General features: G+C 38.2%; 1 protein-coding gene across 1 annotated transcript in view; it reads right to left on the bottom strand.

Annotated features, from left to right (window-relative positions):
- The window catches only part of astn1 (astrotactin 1), a gene marked incomplete at both ends in the record, with an annotated part of 275,148 nt that overhangs the window by 103,619 nt on the left and 150,175 nt on the right, over positions 1-21,354 (bottom strand). Inside the window, 2 exons of the mRNA XM_079434773.1 lie at positions 2,665-2,792; positions 20,969-21,163. Of these exons, the coding sequence (XP_079290899.1) occupies positions 2,665-2,792; positions 20,969-21,163 (323 nt within the window). The remainder of the gene's footprint in view (positions 1-2,664; positions 2,793-20,968; positions 21,164-21,354) is intronic.

Here is a 21,354-nt window from a genome sequence, read left to right on the forward strand (position 1 = left end):
GGACTAAATTAGTTGTTCCAATTTAGCAGACTTTAAGTATACCAGTTTATTTTATTTTTTTATTTTTTTACTGGAATAAGATTTTTTTTCTACCATCAGATCAATTCAAATTTAAGGTACCACCTAAAAACATGCTGCCCAAATCACTAAACTCAATATAGCAAATACATTTTTATGAACGGTAGTTTAATGTAATTTTATAATTGTATGTATAATAACACATAAAAATAACAAAATGAAATAAATAATTAGAAATAAGAAAAATTAGAAACATTTTGGCTAATAAAGTCACTTTTGTTCATGTCTGTTCAGTGTTTTAGTGTCTTTAAAGTATCTTAATTTATAAGCTTTTCTCATCAAGTGCTGATCAATGCCATTTGCATTTTTTTTAGCCAATCCATTAAAGTGAAGAATGCTTCAGATTTATTCAAGGACTTATGACAAGATACACATGAAAATATATAATATATAAAGAAACACAAAGGTATATGTATTACAGTACATAACATTCTGTAGCTGCAAATAGCTGCAGGACAAAGAAAACATAAACAAGCACATACGATTTCTATTCTGTTTGGCCTTTTCTGCTGTTTATTTTACATCAGACCTTAAGGACTATAATACTTCATTCTTTGGCAACATGATATGGGTGGCCGAAGCCAGAGGGGAAGAGTATGATAAAAGATGCAGCATTCTGAAGCCTCATTTGAGGGTACTGGATTTCCCCCCTTTTCTTTCTCATTAACGGGAGCATAAAGTTGACCCCCACAGTATTTGGGGTAAGGGGCTGCCGTGCAGAACACTAGTAGTGCGGTAAACTCCAGAGGGGAGTCAGATTGGTCAGCTAATGAGTCCTGACAGAGGCAGCAGCGTCCAGAAGCTCCTGAAAAATGATTTTGTTAATACCCTCTCCGTTTTCTACCTCTTCATCATCCACTTGATCTCGCAGGAGATAATGTGAACCAGTCGAGTTGTTGCAAGTTTTAAGAAAATTTATAACATATGCACACAAACACAAACACTGAAGATGGATGTAGAGTTTCTTGACCCGGATTGACTTTGAATAATTTTCCCTTCTTAAAAAACAATTAAATAAGCAAGAAAGTACTAGAGGCTGTGCAGGTTTATGACAAGCAGCTTCATGTGCAGTGCAGTGAAGCCAGGACTATCTGTTTGTCACGGTTCATAGAATCACGGTCTCATCCTTACTTGTCTGTTGTGGTGTGTGGCGTGAGTGGGTGTGTCCAAGCTCGTGATCACGGAATTGTGATTGTGTTTATACTGTGGTGCGTCGGGGCACTTCCTGGCAGAATGCCCAGTAAAAGCGCAAGCCCGACAGTAAAATTGAGGTTACTGTCGGGTGGAGTATCGTTGAATCAATCCTCAACCACCACGCTCCTCCCGATAAGACTGCAATGGGCGGTCGGAAGACATGACGGTTCGGCTTTGCTGGATTCGGGGGCAGAAGGAAACCTTATGGACCGAACTCTGGCGCACCGGCTCCATATTCCTACAACCTTGATCTGCCCCAGCTGTGGCTCATTATTGGGTCTATTTAAGATCAGCTATCGTTCCTCTCATTGTCAGATCTTCAGAGATTCTCGGTGTTCCTGTTCTGCCACTCGATCTGTTTTCTGGTGTGTTCCGGTCTCTGCCCTGGCTTCGGAGGATTCCACTGTTGGACTTGGCTGCCCATTGTGTCCCTGCGTCCGGTTTCCATCCACGCTGTGCATGAGCTCCGCCCTGACTAGTGACTTTGTTTGTTCTCTCAATAAACTGTTGTATATCCGCAATTTAATCCTTTCTCTTGATTTCATAACACTGTTTTATAAAAGCATAAGAAATGTTGAATGGACTTGTTGTGATCGTGCTTAGCAAGAAATCCATGTGAAGAGAGTTACTATTATGGATTAGCAGCAAATAAGGGGAATTACTTAAATAAGGTCAAGAGTGAGATTAAGAGGCATATTTAATCAAGACAAACATTTATAATCTCTAAGATTTATTAAAATTAAAAGCTTAAAATTGCTATTTGTTTATATACCTCTCGATAGTGCTGGAAAAAAGTATACAAACTGTAGCATACAAAATACATAAAGTATGAGTGCATATAACAATGCATTTTGCCCAGTAGTAGTTATATTTATGTCATTCTCACACAGAAATATAATAATTTTTTTCACATTTCCATACACATATAAAAAGGTCATATCCGTGCTATTCAAAGGTGCCCTCTTTCTTTCATTCTTGTTAATCTTTCCTCAAAGTTTTTGTTCTTTTTGGACTTCTATTGAAATATACACACTGTGACTCAGCACTCTGAGCCAACAGAACACAACACCAAGCTCGTCTATGCATGAGTCACATACTGACAAGATAAAGCCCTTTAGCCCGTTATTTCATGAGGTGGCCTCAGTGAAGCAGTTATAATATTTATCATAAGATATTGTCACTCAGCTTATGTAACACTGCTAACGCCAATTCCATCAAATAACACTGCTCCTCAAATGAATAAGGTAACAGATTACACAATTCATCCATCTGAACTGTTTTTAAACCTCAACATGGTAATACAGAACTGTATTGGGTGGCTTCTTACAACAGTATAAATTAATGTAGCCACTGAGATGTTGATTGATTGATTAGGAATTTATAGGCTCTTACCAGTCAGGTACTCTGGATCAGGCACAGGGTCAGACAGCTCCTCATGACACTGAGCTTCAGTCGGCACAGACGCAACCACCATGCCATCCGGGAGCTGCTGCTCGATGCCACGGGCAAAGTTCTTCTGCCTAGACAGCAGAAGATGAAGGAGACAATCTACTCAAAACACAGTCCCATGTTCATTCATCCATCAATCATACAAATCCTACATTTCTGCCACATCACTGAAGCAAAACCTATAGAAATTTATATGATTGTGCCTTTCTTCATTGTTTGCTAAAAGCTCATAATGCTAGCGTTTAATGACTATTTTGATGTAGGGTACTTTATCCATATTTCATAATATTTTCTTATTCTTTCTTCATTTAGCATTACTGTTCTAATGGATAATTTTATTGCTCAAATAGCCATGAAGCCCCACCTTTTTGCAATTAGCAGGTCATTAAAATAAAACTTACATACAAAACATGTTATTAAAAATATTTAAAGTGGTGGTTGATTGCAATTTCACTTTTTTAAAGTTAGTTAATATGTAATGTTGCTGTTTGAGCATAAAGTTACGAAGCTGAAATTTCAATGCAAACGGAGATATCGTCTTTTAACATTATGGCAGTTTAATGCCTACAAAAACGGTTCATAGGGATCTACAACGAGTTATTTTCCGGGTCCGTGACGTAACAAACCCAGATAAACCCCGTCCCCAGGAACATGCAGCAAAGGGGGCGAGGCCATGTTGTGTTGCTTTAGAGAAGAGGAAGAGAAAACTAGGGGTGCATGTAAAAATCTCTTCATTTATGAATCGCAATTCTGTCTTCTATCGATTCTAATGGATTCACAAGTTTCAAAATCAATGTTCTAAAGCAGCGGTTCTCAATCCTGTTCCTTACGTCTCCCTGTTCTGCACACGCTCTGCATCTTCCCCTCTCTCTCTCTCTCTCTCTCTCTCTCTCTCTCAGAGCTAAGTGAATGCACTTATTTTCACATAGCTATGAGAAGCGTTATACATTAAAGATTTAATCAGAATAAAACCGTATATTAAAAGCTAACATAGTAGCATTTACAAATAACAGCGTATTTAAAAGTATGAGACAACAACAAACAAAAAACTTAGGCCTACCATTAAAAGCTGTGCTTTCACAGGTTCTGCACGATCCTCTTCACTAATATTCTCTGCGTCTCAATCGGGCTCAATTTGATAAGAAATATAGACAACGCTTTTGTTTACAACAGTGGTTCCCAACCTGGGGGGCGCCAGAGTTCACAGCGGGGGCGCGGGAGGAGATATACTTTGAGGTAGGGCTGGGCGATAAAACGATAACTATAATTATATAGTGATATAATTTTCCTCGAAAAACAATTTCGATAAATATTCAATTTAATGTTTATGCGGCAAAAGCGGAACAAAACAACTCTACTCATTTAAACCGTGCCACACGGACCATATACGCTCGGTTCAAACAGCGGTGCAGCACAGAGCGAGCTGACTAGAGCAGATGTGTTTACTGTGAGATCCAGTGAGAAGCGCTTGAATTCAGCGAAGAACACAAATGACTGGTATAAACTAGTATCAGTCCATATCAGTCAACTGATATAAACTAGTTTAAATCCAGATACACCAGCGCTGACAAACAGCAGAAAAACACTATGTGCAACGATACAGTCAGAAGGCTTTTCAATCTACAAATCGCCATCGTTTACCATGGATTTACTGTAGTAAGACTAACTGCACCATGGTATTGTGGCAGAAATGTGGGGCTAGCATTTGTGCATTTATAATAAATGTATTTAGACTACTGTTTTACATATAAATAGGCTACCTAGAAACCATATAGTTGTATTTTTACCACAGTATTGAGGTGCTATATGTGTGGTTTTAACTCTGTTTATCATGATGTAAATGTATGCTACTATGGAAGAACAATGGTTAATTTTAATAAAACTCAAACAGTCAGAAAAATAAAATTTCACCATATAAAAAAGGAGGTTGCTGCAATTTTTACAGATGTTACTGATTTTGATAATGACCATAAATTTACATCTGCATCCTGACTCAAACTATTACTGTCAACTCAATGTCAAATGTGCATTTCTAAGAGACACAAAATTATATTATTATTGCATTTATATTATACATACATAAATATATATATGTATGTATAATTAGCTCAGATTACCATATGTGTACGTAGGGGGGCCCATGAAAAAAAGGTTGGGAACCACTGGTTTACAATGCAACATGCCGCTGAGGTGAGGGGCGGGACATTCAGACATGCAGTAGAGGCGGTTTAGCCAATCACAACACACTGGACCAGCTAACCAATCCGAGCCCATCATGAGGGAGGGGCTTCATAAAATCAGGAAATGATGGGAGCGTTTATCAGAGAAAGGACAGGGCGGTGTGGAATAAAGGTAAATCATGTGAAAAATAATGTGTTTTTCTTTTTTTTTTAACGAAGCAATAACACATGTTAGACTGCACCCAATAAACACAATCAAGCCTAGAAAGAAACCAGTCAACCACTCCTTTAAGAGCACTAAGTGCAAATAGCTCAGATGCGATTTACACTAAGTAAAAATATCAGTATTTTCTTTGCACTAAATGTATATAATAGTTAGATGCAATTTGCATTAAAAGTAAATATTGTTGGATGCTATTTATATATTAATAATAATAATAAAAAAATATGTGCATAACTCAAAAGTGGATTGACAAATGTAAAAGAGGCTTCTAGGTCAGGCTGAATAAATATAAATAGGGACGTAGGCGTGAAGTGTAAGTGTATGGGATAAATTTGAAATGGTGTTAAGACATTATTTTCCATTATATTACATAAATATCATGGGGAAGCACTGAAAGAAGGTAGAGAAGCTCAAAGATAACAAGAAAAAGCAAACTGAAGAAAGCAGTGCACAATGAAATATCTAAATGAGATCTGAAGTACTATAGACTAGAGGAAAGAGTAAGAAAATACTGTTTGAGTTTAAATAAGAAAATAGAGATGAAAAGCAGGAAGATGGGTTAAACTAGATATAGTTTAGTTTCAAAGCAATGTGAACAAATAAGTATGCATTGGACTGATGGATAAACTGATACAACAGCAAAAGACTCAAAAATGCACAAACTAGAAACTCTGACTCAAAATTTCTCTATGTATCTTAAGTTAGATCAAGGTTAAAGTATTCTGGGACTGAGTATATACATGTGTGGAAACTGAACAACGCGATATAAAAAATGTATGTCAAAGAAAAGTATGAATAAATGCAGGAAAGGAGAATACAGAATAAACTATTTCTTTTTCAAGGTAAAATAAGCACCTAAGCACACCAGGGAAATACATATAATGCAACAAAATTCTAGAACGATGCCTGCAAGAGCATCTAATAAATGAGCGAGCATTCAGGAAATTGTACCAGGAAACATCATGCAATCTAAATATCTCTTCAAGCCTTACTGTCTGATTTATAAAGTGGACTTGGATCAAAGAATTATTTTATCTCTGAATACACAGAGCACTGTACAAATAATTGGGCTTAAACAGGGGGGGAAAAAGACAGAGGCCTGCAATATGCACTTCATCTTAATATCAGAATAAAAAGTGGTTGAAGTGGAACAACATTTATATTCGACAAACAGTCATGTATTTGGAGGTGTACAGTGCTAAATACCCCCGCTTCCTGGATGACTCAAAATGTTGAGCTATTTATAAAGAAAACAGCCATTTACTTGGCTAAATAATAGTAATATCCTCTATTATTCGTAACCCAGAACATTACAAATCAGATTCTACTGATGTATATTAGATTGAAGGTTTTCTAGGGCAAATTAAATCTGGCATAAACCTCAAAAACTGTTCCCAAATACGCCCTCTCGGGTGTGCTGGAAGGTACACTGGAGCACATTCTGCAGAAATGTCTCTGAACACCAGGGGATTTCCTCCCCACATCTAATAAAAATGTAAAAAAGTTGTTTCTCTTGTCAAACTTGAAGCTCACGCTTCAATAGATACTCGCATATTGAAATATTAATAGCTCTGCGTTATTGCTTGTCAAAGTCACATCTGATAAAAGGTTCAGTTCCCCACGGAGCTGGTGAAGCTAAATAGAAATGTGCAATAAACTTAGGGGCCAGTAATTTTAATGAAAATGATGCATACGGTTCTTAAGTTTCTGAAAATTATTACACGGCTAAAAACCCCTGTGACTTAAAAATGTCTGTGATTTTTGGTGCATAGTAATAATACAAATAATAAAGTAACATTAAAAATTAATGTAAACGCAACTTCATTGCTCACTACAACATCTTATATCTTACCACAACTTTCTCTTAATATTAGCTTATGAAATCAACTTCAATAAACTTATATGTATGAATAAACCTGCATTTTTGTCTAAAGTTTTAAATGCTTGTTACTTTTCCTGTGGAATTCTCTAAAAATATAGACTGCATACAGAAAAATCTCCTGAAAAAATCCTCAGTCACGACGTAACTTCATTAATCATGTGCGTCGACAAAGAACGGACATACAAGAGGGAGATTTCAGCAATCATATCTAGCAGCATGGTAATTATAGACAGAACATGCAAGTTTTATAAGATGCTCTGGGCGTCACAGGTGGGATTATCTGTCGAATGAGAATAAGGGAAAAATATAAATAATTCAAAATGGACCATTTTCAGTGTAAAACTAGGTGAACTGTAATAAAGTATAATACTGATAGAAGATGTCTTTAAAAGACAAATACAAAATGGCAGGCTCAGAAAGCTAGCACACTAAAATTGCTGGAAAACGAGAACTAAATTTTGCAGCATATATGTTTAGTTTTCTTTCAGTTTAAATTAGTAATTTCATTAAAGTTGTGTGAAGTTGATGAAGTTGATATTTCATTTCAGGCCAGATAATGAGATATCCAGTTGTCAATTAATATCATTAAGAGATGATTTCACGCATAATTAATCATAATATGTGGGCCCAAATGAATTAATCTAGAATGGCTGAATTTTGAGCACATATGTATTGCTTGTGTGTAATTTAAGCAAAAGTGTGTTATTTCTGTGCCTCTGCATAGAACTGAGGTCAAAGAAGTTTCCTCAAACACTCCACCAACCTCAATCAAACAGATTGATTGAGTCGGTGTTGCTGTGTTAGGCTGGTTAAGATGCTTGAACATACAGAAACATTTTATTAAACTAATTATTATTATATAATTACAATTCATAATAATTAAAATTATTGTTTTTCATATAATTACATAATACGTACAGAAACTTTTTTACATTATAGTTGTGCTAATATCACAGCACACTGAAAACATGAAATCAACATTCAATTTAAAAGAGAAAATTCTAATTATAAAGGTAAGTTAGAGGAGCATTTGAGCCATATGAAAATAGCTTAGACTTCAGGCTTTTAAAAATAATCAGACTGTTCACAGCCCGTGTGTGATGTTTTAATTTAGTGCTGGGAGAAAGGTAGCACTTTGAGTTTCTTGCTGTGGATAGAAACACCCAACTGGGAGATTTTAAGTGAGGTAGTCCTAATCATGATTCTGCAAAGTCCTAATGAGAACAAAGGGCACTAAAAAAATCATTAAAACCAGCTCAAAGCATGCTGGGAAGGAATGGAAGTGAAACTGGTTAAGGCTGGAACCCAGAGGAGAGGGAAAGTAATTAGGAAAGGGCACATGTTTTTAGGTGGAAAGTCTCATGATGATGAGACAGAAATCGAAATGAAATCCTGCCTGGCAATGCACACAAGATATGTAGGAGGAAGATAGGAGGAAGTAGGCGTGGATATTTGGAACACTCTCGAAAAGTCTGTGTATAGTATTTAATTAAGATGTCAACAAAATGGTTGCATAATTTACTTGCTTCATTTCTTTGCACTCTGCTCTACAAATGCAATGGCACACAGATATGGACTGCTACTCAACAGGACTGCTTCTCAACATGCTAGAGATTTTGGCAGCAGTGGCAGTGTCTGGATAAAGAGTGTAGCACAGCCTTGAGCTCAACATCCAGTGGTTAACGCACACTCAGTGTATTGTATTTGAAGAACAGACTGTGTAAACCCTTATGTATGTGTGTGTGCAAACTTCAGAAATATGCAGTAAAGGTTGGCTTGTCAGAATTTGTATGCCTCCCTTTCGTTTTCTATGTAGACGTTCTGACATTCTCTGTAACTATCCATCAAAGTAACTAAAAGCAACTGACTACAAACACCCTAGAAATGCCACAGCAACTATCCAAAACAATCCATCCATCCATTCATCCACCTACCTACCTACCTACAGCAAATACCTATAAGTACAGTTTGTAAAACCTAAATTTCAAGCTTTTAGAAACATTCTAAACTTCATGACAAGAGAATGGAGGTGTTTAAGTTTAAATTTCATAATACTGAAGAATGTTCACAAATTTATAAAATTTCTGTTATTATTAGATAGAGACAAAGAGAAAATATACAGATATATTTGCGTGGCAATTACAAAATTGGCACATAAATAGCACTAATGTGTAAAAATTGTACTGTAACATGTCAATTACTGCTTGGGGAGGTGCCGATTGGGCTTGCAACATGCCAGATGCTACATCTCAAAAGACTATGTATAATTAAAATGATAAGCAAGGGCATGCAGTTGGCTTGCAAATACGCAGTACCAAACCAGGATGAACTAAAAGCTAACAATTAACATTCACACAGACTGGTATTTTGAGATGGAACTGACTGGAATGGACACATTTTTCAGTGTTATAATATCTGTGTGTTTAACAGAGATATGCATTAGCAATTAAAAAGGAAACACGGGGGAGAAAAATAATCAAAGTACAAGCTAAAAGACTGCTTAGGGTTGAAAAAAAGAGGTTTTGTTTTTGAGAAGGTGATAATACTGTCTCTATCGAAAACAAAATGTAAGTTATTTTGTATATAAACATTAGACCCCACTGGCTTTCATTGTTTGGACAAAAACATTGAAATACGAGTAAATAAAAAAATAAAAAAAAACAAAAAAAACAAAGTAAGTGTAACAGACGTAGGCAAGTAAGTGCTGGTGCGTGTAAACCTCGCTCCCCTGATCTCAAAAAGAGGCGCTCTGGCGACTGACGCTATTTTGTGGCCTTTAGCCTCCTTGTTAGAGCGCCCGCCTCCCGCGCCGGAGACCGCGGTTCGAATCCCGCTCGGAGCGGGTGGAGTAGAACTGGTTACATTTGGTGCCGTGACCCGGATGGGAGTGAGGTTTAAGGGGGTGAGTGTAACAGACGTAGGCAAGTAAGTAAGTGCTGGTGCGTGTAAACCTCACTCCCCTGATCTCAAAAAGAGGCGCTCTGGCGACTGACGCTATTTTGTGGCCTTTAGCCTCCTTGTTAGAGTGCCCGCCTCCCGCGCCGGAGACCGCGGTTCGAATCCCGCTCGGAGCGGGTGGAGTAGAACTGGTTACATTTGGTGCCGTGACCCGGATGGGAGTGAGGTTTAAGGGGGTGAGTGTAACAGACGTAGGCAAGTAAGTAAGTGCTGGTGCGTGTAAACCTCACTCCCCTGATCTCAAAAAGAGGCGCTCTGGCTACTGACGCTAGAGGCCGTGGCCTAACAAGGCCTCCTTATTAGAGCGCCCGCCTCCCGCGCCAGAGACCGCGGTTTGAATTCCGCTCGGAGCGGGTGGAGTAGCACCGGTTACATACGCTTTATATAGATACCAAATTGCAACTTTAGTCAAAACACTAAATTGAACGGAACTACTAAACCAGAATTTTCAATATGATCTCAAATTGTTTACTTCAAACACTTCCATGTTCAGAATATCTCGGCTTATAAAAGCAACCTTAATAAATCTGCCCTCCACATTCCCTGTTTCGTGACTGTCCTCTTCATAAAAGTTACTTTACAGAACAAGGAAACATCCAAAAGCACACCCTCGCTGCAATACAGGTCTTTCAAAATGGCATGTTCATCTGTGTGAGAACACCTTTGACCTGAAAAAAGCATCAAACAGGAGCTAATACATTCTGTATTGTCTATTGGGCAGGTTGTCACAGGAAATGTATTGCACCTCACGTTCAGGATTAAACAGCATGAAAATTTAACCATGCCTTTCAGATACGAGTCAGATCGTAAAAGCAGCTGCTGTGTGACAGCCCAGACTTCTGGGTAGTAACTTTTGGTGAAACGCCAAAGTAAACACACGGCCTTGTGTAAGTTTAAAACAGAATAATAAACAACTTCAACCTCTCTGGATGGATTTTATCTGGCAGTTGCTCACTCTTTTCCCTGTTGCATCATTTTGGAAAGAGATGAATCAGAGTTACCACTGTAAGTATATGTTTAATTCCTCCTGAATTTGAGTGTACATTGCATGCATATGAGTTGATGTAACAGGAAATATAAATAATTTGCCATGTTACTCAATCTCACTTTCTCTTTGAGAAGAATTCACTTGGCACTCAAAAATCCATAAAACATGGCACTAAATGTGTTAAAATTAAACTGTAATATGTCAAGTCACTGTCATTCTTTTCAGCACAAATACCATTCTTTCTATGTGAATTCGGCTTATTATAAACTATATACCGAAAATACTATTTTTCTGAGACACAATATGTGTTGTGTTACTAATGCCCATGCAAAGCAGGTGTTAACAAACTTTCTTAAAAAAAGTTTAAAAAAAGATAATCGATTGATAAAAAAGAGCATTATAACTTAGCATATTCACTACTGTTCAAAAGTTTGGTGTCAGTAATATGTTATTTTTTTATTTATTTTTTTTAAATAGTCACTTGTGCTTACAAAGGCTGCATTTATTAGATCAAAAATACAGTAAAAGCAGAAATATTTTTTTTATTTTTTTACAACCAAAAATATCCATTTTCCTTTTTTAATATATTTTGAAATGTAATTCATTCATGTGATGGTAAATTTCCAGTCTTCATTGTCACAAAGACCCTTCAGATCCTTCAGAAACTATACTACTATGTTGATTTGGTGCTCAAGAAACATTTATTTGTGTTATCACAGTTTGTACAGCTTAATATTTTTTTGTGGAAACAGTGACACATTTCAGTTTCAATGATGAATCAAAAGTTCAAAAGAACAGTATTTATTTGAAATGAAAATATTTTGTAATTTTTTTTGTTTTTTGTTTTTGTACAATTTACTCAGACTGAATTTCTAAAACTGCCCAGTCCAGCAGATTTGATTTATTCAACATCAACAAGATCAGGCCCTTTCTTTCGGAACATGCTTCACAACTCTTTGTTCAAGCTCCTTTTACAATTAATCCAGAACGCGGCAGCAAGAATCATATTTTAATGAGCCGAAAAGAATGGACGTGACACGTCACTCCTCTGTTTATCAATTTGCACTGGTTACCAATAGCTGCTTGCATAAAATTCAAGGTATAGATGTTTGCCTACAAAACCACCACTGGCTCTGCACCCCTTTACCTAAATTCATTATTTCAGACTTATGTGCCCTCTAGAAGCTTGTGTTCTGCAAGTGATTCTAAAGTGATCAACTTCCATCCCAAAGAGGCACAAAATCACTTTCACTGACATTAAAATTAAATGGAATGACCTGCACTGTAAAAAATTCAATTAACAAAATGTTGGAAGGGCAAAAATACTTAAGTTGAACAAATTTTATTGCTTGGGCTTAGTTGAGAAGACATATTATATTAAGTCTGCACAAATATATATTAAAAACATTAAATTAATGTTTATTTTCAAATCCAGTCAACATTCAGAATGCTAAGTGTTGACTAAACTAATAAAAACAAATCCAGCCGACACTGAGATCATTCTGCACGTGCACGAGCCTGAGTGACTTTGCAGGAGAAACGGAGCCGCCGTCTTGTCAAGTTCACGTGTCAGGTAAGTTGCACTAAATAAATGTTATTTTTTTAGACTAAAATGAACAAGAAAATCATACAGCATATTCGATTTTTTGAATGGATATTTAGAAAGTGTTTTATGAGTTGTATATCCGATGAAAAGTCGATATAAGACAGTATGTCAAGTTCAGGCGTCCGGTAAGTCAAGTAAGTTAACGTACACTGATTAAATATTTGTAACGTTGAATGCTTTCACATTAGCACTTTTGGTGCGCACCCGGGTTCGATAGACGTCAGAGTTCGGTTCGTTTGGATGATGTGAACGCTGTCTTCTGACCTCGAGTGCGCACCCGTGAACCGTAACGTTACCCGAGTCCGCTTAAAAAGGGTGGTCTGGGGTAAGGTTCAAGTGAACTCCGGTACGGTTCGCTGCTGATGTGAAAGCAATCGTGTATAAGTGCTTTATACACTGAAGCTTTGTAAACAAAACAAACGGTTCAAAAACTTAAATATATAAAAGTTCAGAGAGCACTCTTATGCATTTTGCCACCTTCTCCTGAGCTGTTGTTACTAAGCAACGGGGCAAACAGCTGCTGGCTTGATGATGCAAACGAACCGCGGTTCGGACCCAAATAAAATAATATGAATGCAGTCCAGCAGGGGGAGGGGGGAGCAATCAAACTCGGGTTCGGACCAGGCAAGCGAACCAAGTTGAAAGCACCCTTACTTAACATTAGACTAAATTTATCAAAACGTTTATTTAAAAGGTGTACCTTGTTAAATGTTTTATTTAAAACATATATATTTATACACAAACGTCCAACATATATAAAAACATTGAATAAGCGTTGTATGATATGTCTGACCGAAATTGAAGTGAAGGCAATGTGGTCTTTCACCTTGTTTAATCCATAAAACACTTAATATCAAAAGCTGTGTTACTATAATGAATTTAAGCTAATTTTGCTGTGTTGTATGATATTTTTGTGTTTCCGTGACGTGAAAAGATGTGAAGAGATCACGCGGTCTTTTTCTCTTTTATAAGCAATTATGCTTAATACAACTAACGTTAACCAAAATCTATGACACATGTAACTTAATGTAAACCACAGTAATTTGACGTTAACATGGGTGTGTCGAATAGGTTTTTGCATGTGTAAACTTCTGCAATTGTCCCGTGAAGTAAAAAGACGGCATTAAACGTGACTAACAACAAGCCACGGTGAAATATGTCGCTCTTTTCAAACGGGGCGGATTAACGTTACACGGCGTTTCTGTTCTTGTGAAGGCGCTTCGGAAGAGAAGTTCGTCGTTCCGAACGAAAATGAACAACTTGTTTCACAAGGCCATTCAAAGCGTCTCAGTCAGTTCCCTAGGTAGTGAATCACTAGATCACTAGTGCACTGGGGAAAACCGTGGCTCAGTAAACACTGGGACAACTGATCAATCAATTTGTAAAATGTCACCACTGGTATTTATCAACAACAGGCAGGACCGTTATATTTTGATATTATTTTTATGCTTTTTGTGGTAGCCCTATAATATGAAATGTACATGTTCTATTACAAATCCAGTCAACCCTGTTGTTCAATGGATTGTGGAATGGATTTGTGCCAAAAAAAAGGTTGCAACTTCTGTTTCATCACAAATTTAATTAACTGATATTAATACATTGTTAATGATTTAAAAGGCATCATTTCATTTTGTTTTTACTTAAAATGTACTTTCTTTCTCCATCAGGGTGTGGCCAAAGGTTTCACTGGTGCTTTGTTTATCTTTGCAAGATTTCAGATGCAACCCAGCAGTGGTGGAAAGAGTACTGAAAATATATGCTCAAGTAAAAGTACCATTACCTTCCAAAAAATGTAGTTTGAGTAGAGTAAAAGTACTTGTCCAAAAAACTACTTGAGTAAGAGTAAAAGAGTAGCCTATTTAAAAGTACTCATGAGTATTGAGTAGTGAGTACTGAGCTGTGGATTCTACCCCGTCATAATAACTGCTCTACACTGCAATTTATACATTTGTGACCCTGGAGCACAAAACCAGTCTTAAGTCGCTGAGGTATATTTGTAGCAATAGCCAAAAATACATTGTATGGGTCAAAATTTTTGATTCTTCTTTTATGCCAAAAATCATTAGGCCATTAAGTAAAGATCATGTTCCATGAAGATATTTTGTAAATGTCCTACTGTAAATATATCAAAACTTAATTTTTGATTAGTAATATGCATTGCTAAGAACTTCATTTGGACAACTTTAAAGGAGATTTTCTCAATATTTAGATTTGTTTGCTCCCTCAGATTCCAGATTTTCAAATAGTTGTATCTCAGCCAAATATTGTCCTGTCCTAACAACATCAATGGAAAGCTTATTTACTCAGCTTTGTATAGATGTATAGATCTCAGTTTTGAAAAATTGACACTTATGGTTTTGTGGTCCAGGGTCACCTTTAAAAAACGTTGTACATTCTGGAATTCACATTATCTTGTTTGTCATAAAGAATGAAGAATATCTATAATCCAGCAGTTTTGATTGATTTTGACTGCCAACTCTTTAAAACACATCAAAACAGCACGGAAACAGTATTCAGTTGAAGAAAAGATGAAAGTTATTCTCAGTACAATTATGCCCATTTAAATCATAAAGTTTGAAAAATAGATTTAAAATCATGTGTAAGGCCACTGAGACTGCATGCTGTTGTTGCACATAAAATATTAATGTTTAGAACAGTGCAAATACAAACACCATTAGAAACTCATAGTTCAGCATCACACACCATGATATGGGTTAAAATGAGAGCCCATTTCTCTCCAAAACGGTGCCAGTTTTAGCGTTTTGCAATAAAAAAACAAGAAAAACTAAACTTGATAATTTATGTTACAATTTTAACAAATGCACATTGTTCTAGAAGGATGGCATCATGTACATTACATGTACATATACATTACTAGAATTGTTATGTCGATAAAACAATTTGTAAGGAAAAATGCATTAAATAAACTATTTCTGGGGAAACTTTTTCAAAAGAAAACACAAACGCACGTCTCTTGCTGAGCCGCGGCGGTCTCGGTGAATCTGCAGCATCCACAACTGAATGCAACAAAAAGTGTTGAACTTGAAATTTGTTTATGCGCGAGTGCACATAAATGAAGGCGGATTGAATAAAATGGACTAAAAGTTTTTTTTTTTTAAAGTTTATTAATGAGCTGCAGTTTTATTACATCACGCGCTGACACAGATGCAGTATTAACGCCACAGGTCATCAATAAGGTGCATATTGGTCCTCAATTTGAGTACAATATTGCAAATTGTTTTACAGTGTTTCCAACACACTTATTCACAGCGCGCATCACACGCTCAAACTCATCAAAAGTCAACAAGCAAAAACTTATCCAAGTGACTGCAGCTGAACGCGCGTGAGAGAGACGAAGCAGCGCAAATCGCACGGCTCTTAAGTGAATTTACTGAACGTGGCACTTGCGGGAGTTAACACTGTACGCAATACCCGCAACCTCACACCAAATTTCAGGTCGTGTAGATAGGCAAGCATATATACAAATCATTTAGTAAGCAGAAATCCAAAATTTACCTTAATATATTAGAGGAAGATCTGACTGCATTGATGCTTGAGGAATGCACTTCCAGCAGCCATGATAAAGTTGGCGGTTAAAGTTTTCTATGCACAATTTGATTTGACGAAAGTCACGAGACACTATCTCCCTATCCAATCATATTAATGGATAAAAATAAAATTAAAATAAGCATGTAACGACCACAAACGGATGAAAATAGCGGAGTAAAAGTACCGATACATCACTTAAAATGTACTCAAGTAAAAGTAAAAGTCCACAATTTTTAAACTACTCAAAAAAGTACAATTACTGATAAAAACTACTTAATTACTGTAACGTGAGTATTTGTAATTCGTTACTTCACACCACTGCAACCCAGTCAGTTCACCAAACACTCCCATGTGACTAGACCGCTCCACTGCAAATACATACGTGTACTTTCAAGACTAGGAGTTTATTGTTTTCATTCCAGGTAATGTGTGTAAATGTTTAGAGTTTTTACTACAGTTATAATGTGCTTTACTGTTCTCAGTGGCATCTACACTAATATTTGTCTGTTTCATTCTTATTCCGAGGTGAATGTGGCCACCCAGTCCGTATCCAGATCAGATGGTGGATCAGAACCTAGAGACATCCTCGACAGCCCTGAATGTCAGCGGAGACCATGTCAGCTAGATGAGCTCCAGAGACAGATCCCCTCCAAAGACCCCATCAGCCATCCAGACAAGACCACGAGAACTAGACAAGTCCTCTGCTCAGTCTGGCCTGTGTTGCAGCCCGCCATGCTGGTTTCGTCTGGCCAGAGGAGAACTGCCCCCCGACTGTGCCTGGTTGCTCCCAGCGTTTTCTACTCAGTTTCTGTCACCGATGGAGTTTTGGGTCTTTGCCGCTGTCGTTTTTGGCTTGCTTATTTGGGGACACTTGGCTGATTGCACAGACACTATTGGAAGAGAGCTGAACTGGATGACGTCAACACTGAATCACCAATGAACTGACTTTAACTGGAAAAATGACTTGAAAAATGCCCTCTTGCATTATTGACAAACTATTTTCCTGTTTGACTCTGTAAAGCTGCTTTGACACAATCAGTATTGCATAAAGTGCTATGTAAATAAAAGTGACTTGATTTGATTTTATATACTGTAACACTTACATTTATGTACTATAACACCAGGTTCATTTTTTTTTATACTTCTGCCTAATTTTAAAGATGTAATTTTGAACAGTAATAATATTTGTAAATGTTTGTTTGCCAACATTTTGTTTAGCTTGTTTAGTTTTTTGTTCATTAAAAAATGTTTAAACTGAATTTTGCAGTTGTATTACAGATGTAGGCCTAATGTTTGTCAACTGGAGCTTTAAAGGGATAGTTCACCCAAAAATGAAAATGTGTTAATTTACTGACCCTTAGGCCATCCATGATGTAGGTGACTTTTTTTCTTCATTCCTGTATGGGAATATAATGCACTGAACCCAAAGAAGTATAAGTCTGCTTAAAACTCTCTATCTGAACATTCACAACCAATTTGTGTGCAACTTGTATGGAGGTGTTCAGCACATATTCTGTGGATATTGTGCACTTTTAACATTTTGCGTAATTTCTTTATTGAATCAGGCCCTAAAACAACAGAAACAGTGCATATTAGAGAATATTATTTATTCTTTGTAAATTCCCCTTCCAGTGTTTCACAGTGATATAAAAACAAACATTTAACCACCAAAAATCTCATTAATCAAATATAAAAACATTTAAAACCTCACATTAGATCAGATAACCTTACCTTGAATAATTAAAAGGCAAGCATTTGTCTCAATTAATCATAAAAGTGTTTTGTTTATCCATGGCGTTTTCATTAAAGATTTCAATTCCTCACCCTAGAATAACAAACATCATTTCATTTCCGGCCGCTGCTCCTCCTGAGTGTCAGTCCTGTGTCTTGTTTCCCCCTCCTCCCGTGTCTCTATGTTGCCTTCCTATTCCTGTCATTATTAGTTAATTAGTCCGCACCTGCTTCTGTTCTTCCTCGTTGATTTCTCCATGTTTATAAGCCCTGTGTTTCCCTGCCTCTCTGTCTGGTATTGATCGTCATCTATGTTTGTTTCTCCCCAAGCTCCTCGTCCTGTGTGTGTGTCCAATAAAAGGAATATTGTTGGAATCTCCTCGTCTCCGCGCCCCTTGTCTCCCGAGAGGGAACGTGACAGAATACCGGACCCAAAACAGTAAGCGGCGCTTCTCCTCCCCCTCGCGAGGAGTTCGGAGCTCCATGACGCGGCGATTCTCCACCTGTTCCTGCTCAGGGCCGGTTTCCACTTCCCCATCGACCTCCCAGACACCGCTGGATTGACCTGGAGGGAAGGGATATACCGGTGTCTGGGAGACATCCGGGCCCGAGCTGGAGCCAGCCCGCCGTCGTCCGCGGCTCTCCCGAGCCCGCCGCCGCTCGCGCTTCCAGAGCCTCCCCGCGCTTCCAGAGCGCCCCCAAGTGTCTGCGCTTTCAGAGCACCCCCCCCGTGCCAGCTCCTCGCACGTGCCCTCCCGTGCCGGCTCCTCGCACGTGCCCTCCTGCGCCTCCGCTGGTTCCGTCCAGCTCCGCGCTGCCAGAGCGCCCGACAGAGTCCGCACTGCAAGGGAGCTTCCCCAAGAATTTTTTTTGGGGGGGGGGTAAGAGGGTCACAGCCTGTGTGGCCAGGCCAAGGGCCAAGGCCACAGAACCCCTCGGGCGGTCCGAGAAAATAGGGCAGTGGCCTCCCGAGTCCCCTGACCCGCCATGGCCTCCCGAGTCCCCTGACCCACCATGGCCTCCCATCCCCCCATGACTCTGGGAACGGGGCCCCGATCTGGAGGCCGGTAACCCTGGCCCCTGATCCCTGGAGGCCTCCAGAGCGCCCACCCCCCCTCCCCATTAGATGGTATGGCGTGAGGACACGCCTTCCGGAGGGGGGCATAATGTCAGTCCTGTGTCTTGTTTCCCCCTCCTCCCGCGTCTCTATGTTGCCTTCCTGTTCCTGTCATTATGAGTTGATTAGTCCCTAGCCCTGTTTAATTAGTCCGCACCTGTTTCTGTTCTTCCTTGTTGATTTCTCCATGTTTATAAGCCCTGTGTTTCCCTGCCCCTGTGTCCGGTATTGATCGTCATATATGTTCGTCTCTCCCCAAGCTCCGCGTCCTGTGTGTGTGTCCAATAAAAGGATTATTGTTGGAATCTCCTCGTCTCCGCGCCCCTTGTCTCCCGAGAGGCAACGTGACACTGAGCACCAGCATTTCGACTATTTCCTAAGGTCTGAAATTAATTGTCGAAGCCCTTCTATATTGTACAAAGGATTAATGAAGTAGCCGTATCCTCCTTTTGTTTAGCTGAAGATCCAGTAGATTCAGCTGGCCCAATTAAGCCCCATTAAACCAAACTTACTTCTGGTCACTTTTAATTTGCTCCTCGCCATTCCACATAATTAGAGCACGCGTTAGGCCCAGGCCTCTCAAAAGGTGAAGAGAACAGCACAGAGAGTAAGTCTTGGCGCATGAGGGCCAGTTGTGCTTTTCTAAAGGCTGTCTAAACCCAGCGTTTCTCCGGGTGCCTCCAAATGAGATCAGAGCTTTTGAGATTTGGCTTCTTGATAATATTAACTCTCCTTCCACTATTTCTCCATCACTCAGGCCTCCCTCCTCCCGTACCGCGCCAATCAAACCATGTGGAGTAAATGGATAAACTGCTGCAGGAAACTGCGCCTGTAAGTGTCCGTGTTTAATTTAAGGTCCGTCAATGACTTTGCATGGTGAACTTTAGGTTGAGCTGACCACAGTGCTCTTTTAATTAGAGGAACCTTCAAAGGGTCTTTGTGTGTAACAAGATTCTGCTGAGCTGTATTTCACAGGATTTGTGCTTTTATTAAATTAGACTTGATGATTGAATAGTTTAACTACAGTCCATTTAAGACCTACATTACAAAGACTATTTCAGACAAGTACTGGACATATAGTTTATGCTATCAACAGTAAAACAAAAACTAAAATATTTAAAGGTATAGTTAAAACTGAAAAAAAAAAAAAATATATATATATATATATATATATATACAATTTTTTTTTTGGGGGGGGGGCATACAAGAAAAGTCAATGGGGTTTTCAGCATTATTCCTTTTATTTATTTTTTTATTTAGTTTTATTTTTTAAATGACATGAGGGTGAGTAAATGGTGTCAGAATTCACTTCACTTCATCTCTTTAACTTTACTAAATATAAATAACATTCCCTAACATTTAGTAGGAGAAATAGAAACTTTGGACAACCCATGAATCAAGTGAAGGCCATCTTCTATATTTAAACATATTTATACATCATACTGGTAAAGGCATACATAAATGTTACATCTAAATAGTTTATAGTGATTATTGATTAATAAAATATTTTGCGAGTATTAGAATTTTATCATATTAGTATTCCCACCATTATAAAAAAGTCCAATGTCACTTTCAATTCAGAGACATGCCGGGGCGGGTAGAGCACATGCTACGACTTGTAATTTCCTGATCCTATCCTTCTCTGTTTTCCTTATCATATCTTGTCACCTCACCACTGTTCTGTCAATATAATTGGCAAAAGCTCCAAAATAAAATAAATAAGCCAGTGGAGGATATGTGTTATGGTTAACAGTTAACTCCACTTTCCAAACAAGCTAAACAACACCCCTTAAGCCTGTTAAGAACACTGTAACAGCAGGCTCCAGTGACGCATAATTCATATTTCTGAACTGGACATAGGAATTTTTGATTTAATAAATCCAAAAGAAAGATAAAGCTGAAATTCAATACCACATTTCACATTATCAGCTCAACATTGCTATTAAAAAAAATGATGATTGATCATCAATCAACCTTAGCACTGGTAAAATCAAGCACATTGTAAAACATCACCTGAAGGAAGCCTTAAGGATCTGTCCTGATGTAATCTCTTTGGTGTGGTTATTGTAGCCATAGAAGAGGTCCCCAAACACAGTCTGGTTGGCTGGGATTTCAGCTGTGTCCCCGCAGTCCACTCCCTCAGTGCAGGCTTCTGACAGCGGCTGACATGAGCGGCCATCTGCTCCTCTCTTATAATCTTCAATACATCTACAAACATATGGCAATGAGAAAAATATATGAGCTAAAGGAAGAGAGGAAAGGAGAGTAGATGGTGGCCAAAGTTAGATAATGCTTGCCACTATCAATCAAGATAAACCTAATTATTCTTTATGATGCTTTTTTCATCATTTTAGAAAAATTGGTAAAGTCATCAAAAACTATGAAACCATACAAATGAG

This window comes from Barbus barbus (assembly GCF_936440315.1).
Source record: "Barbus barbus genome assembly, chromosome: 15".
In the NCBI taxonomy this organism is placed as follows: Eukaryota; Metazoa; Chordata; class Actinopteri; order Cypriniformes; family Cyprinidae; genus Barbus; species Barbus barbus.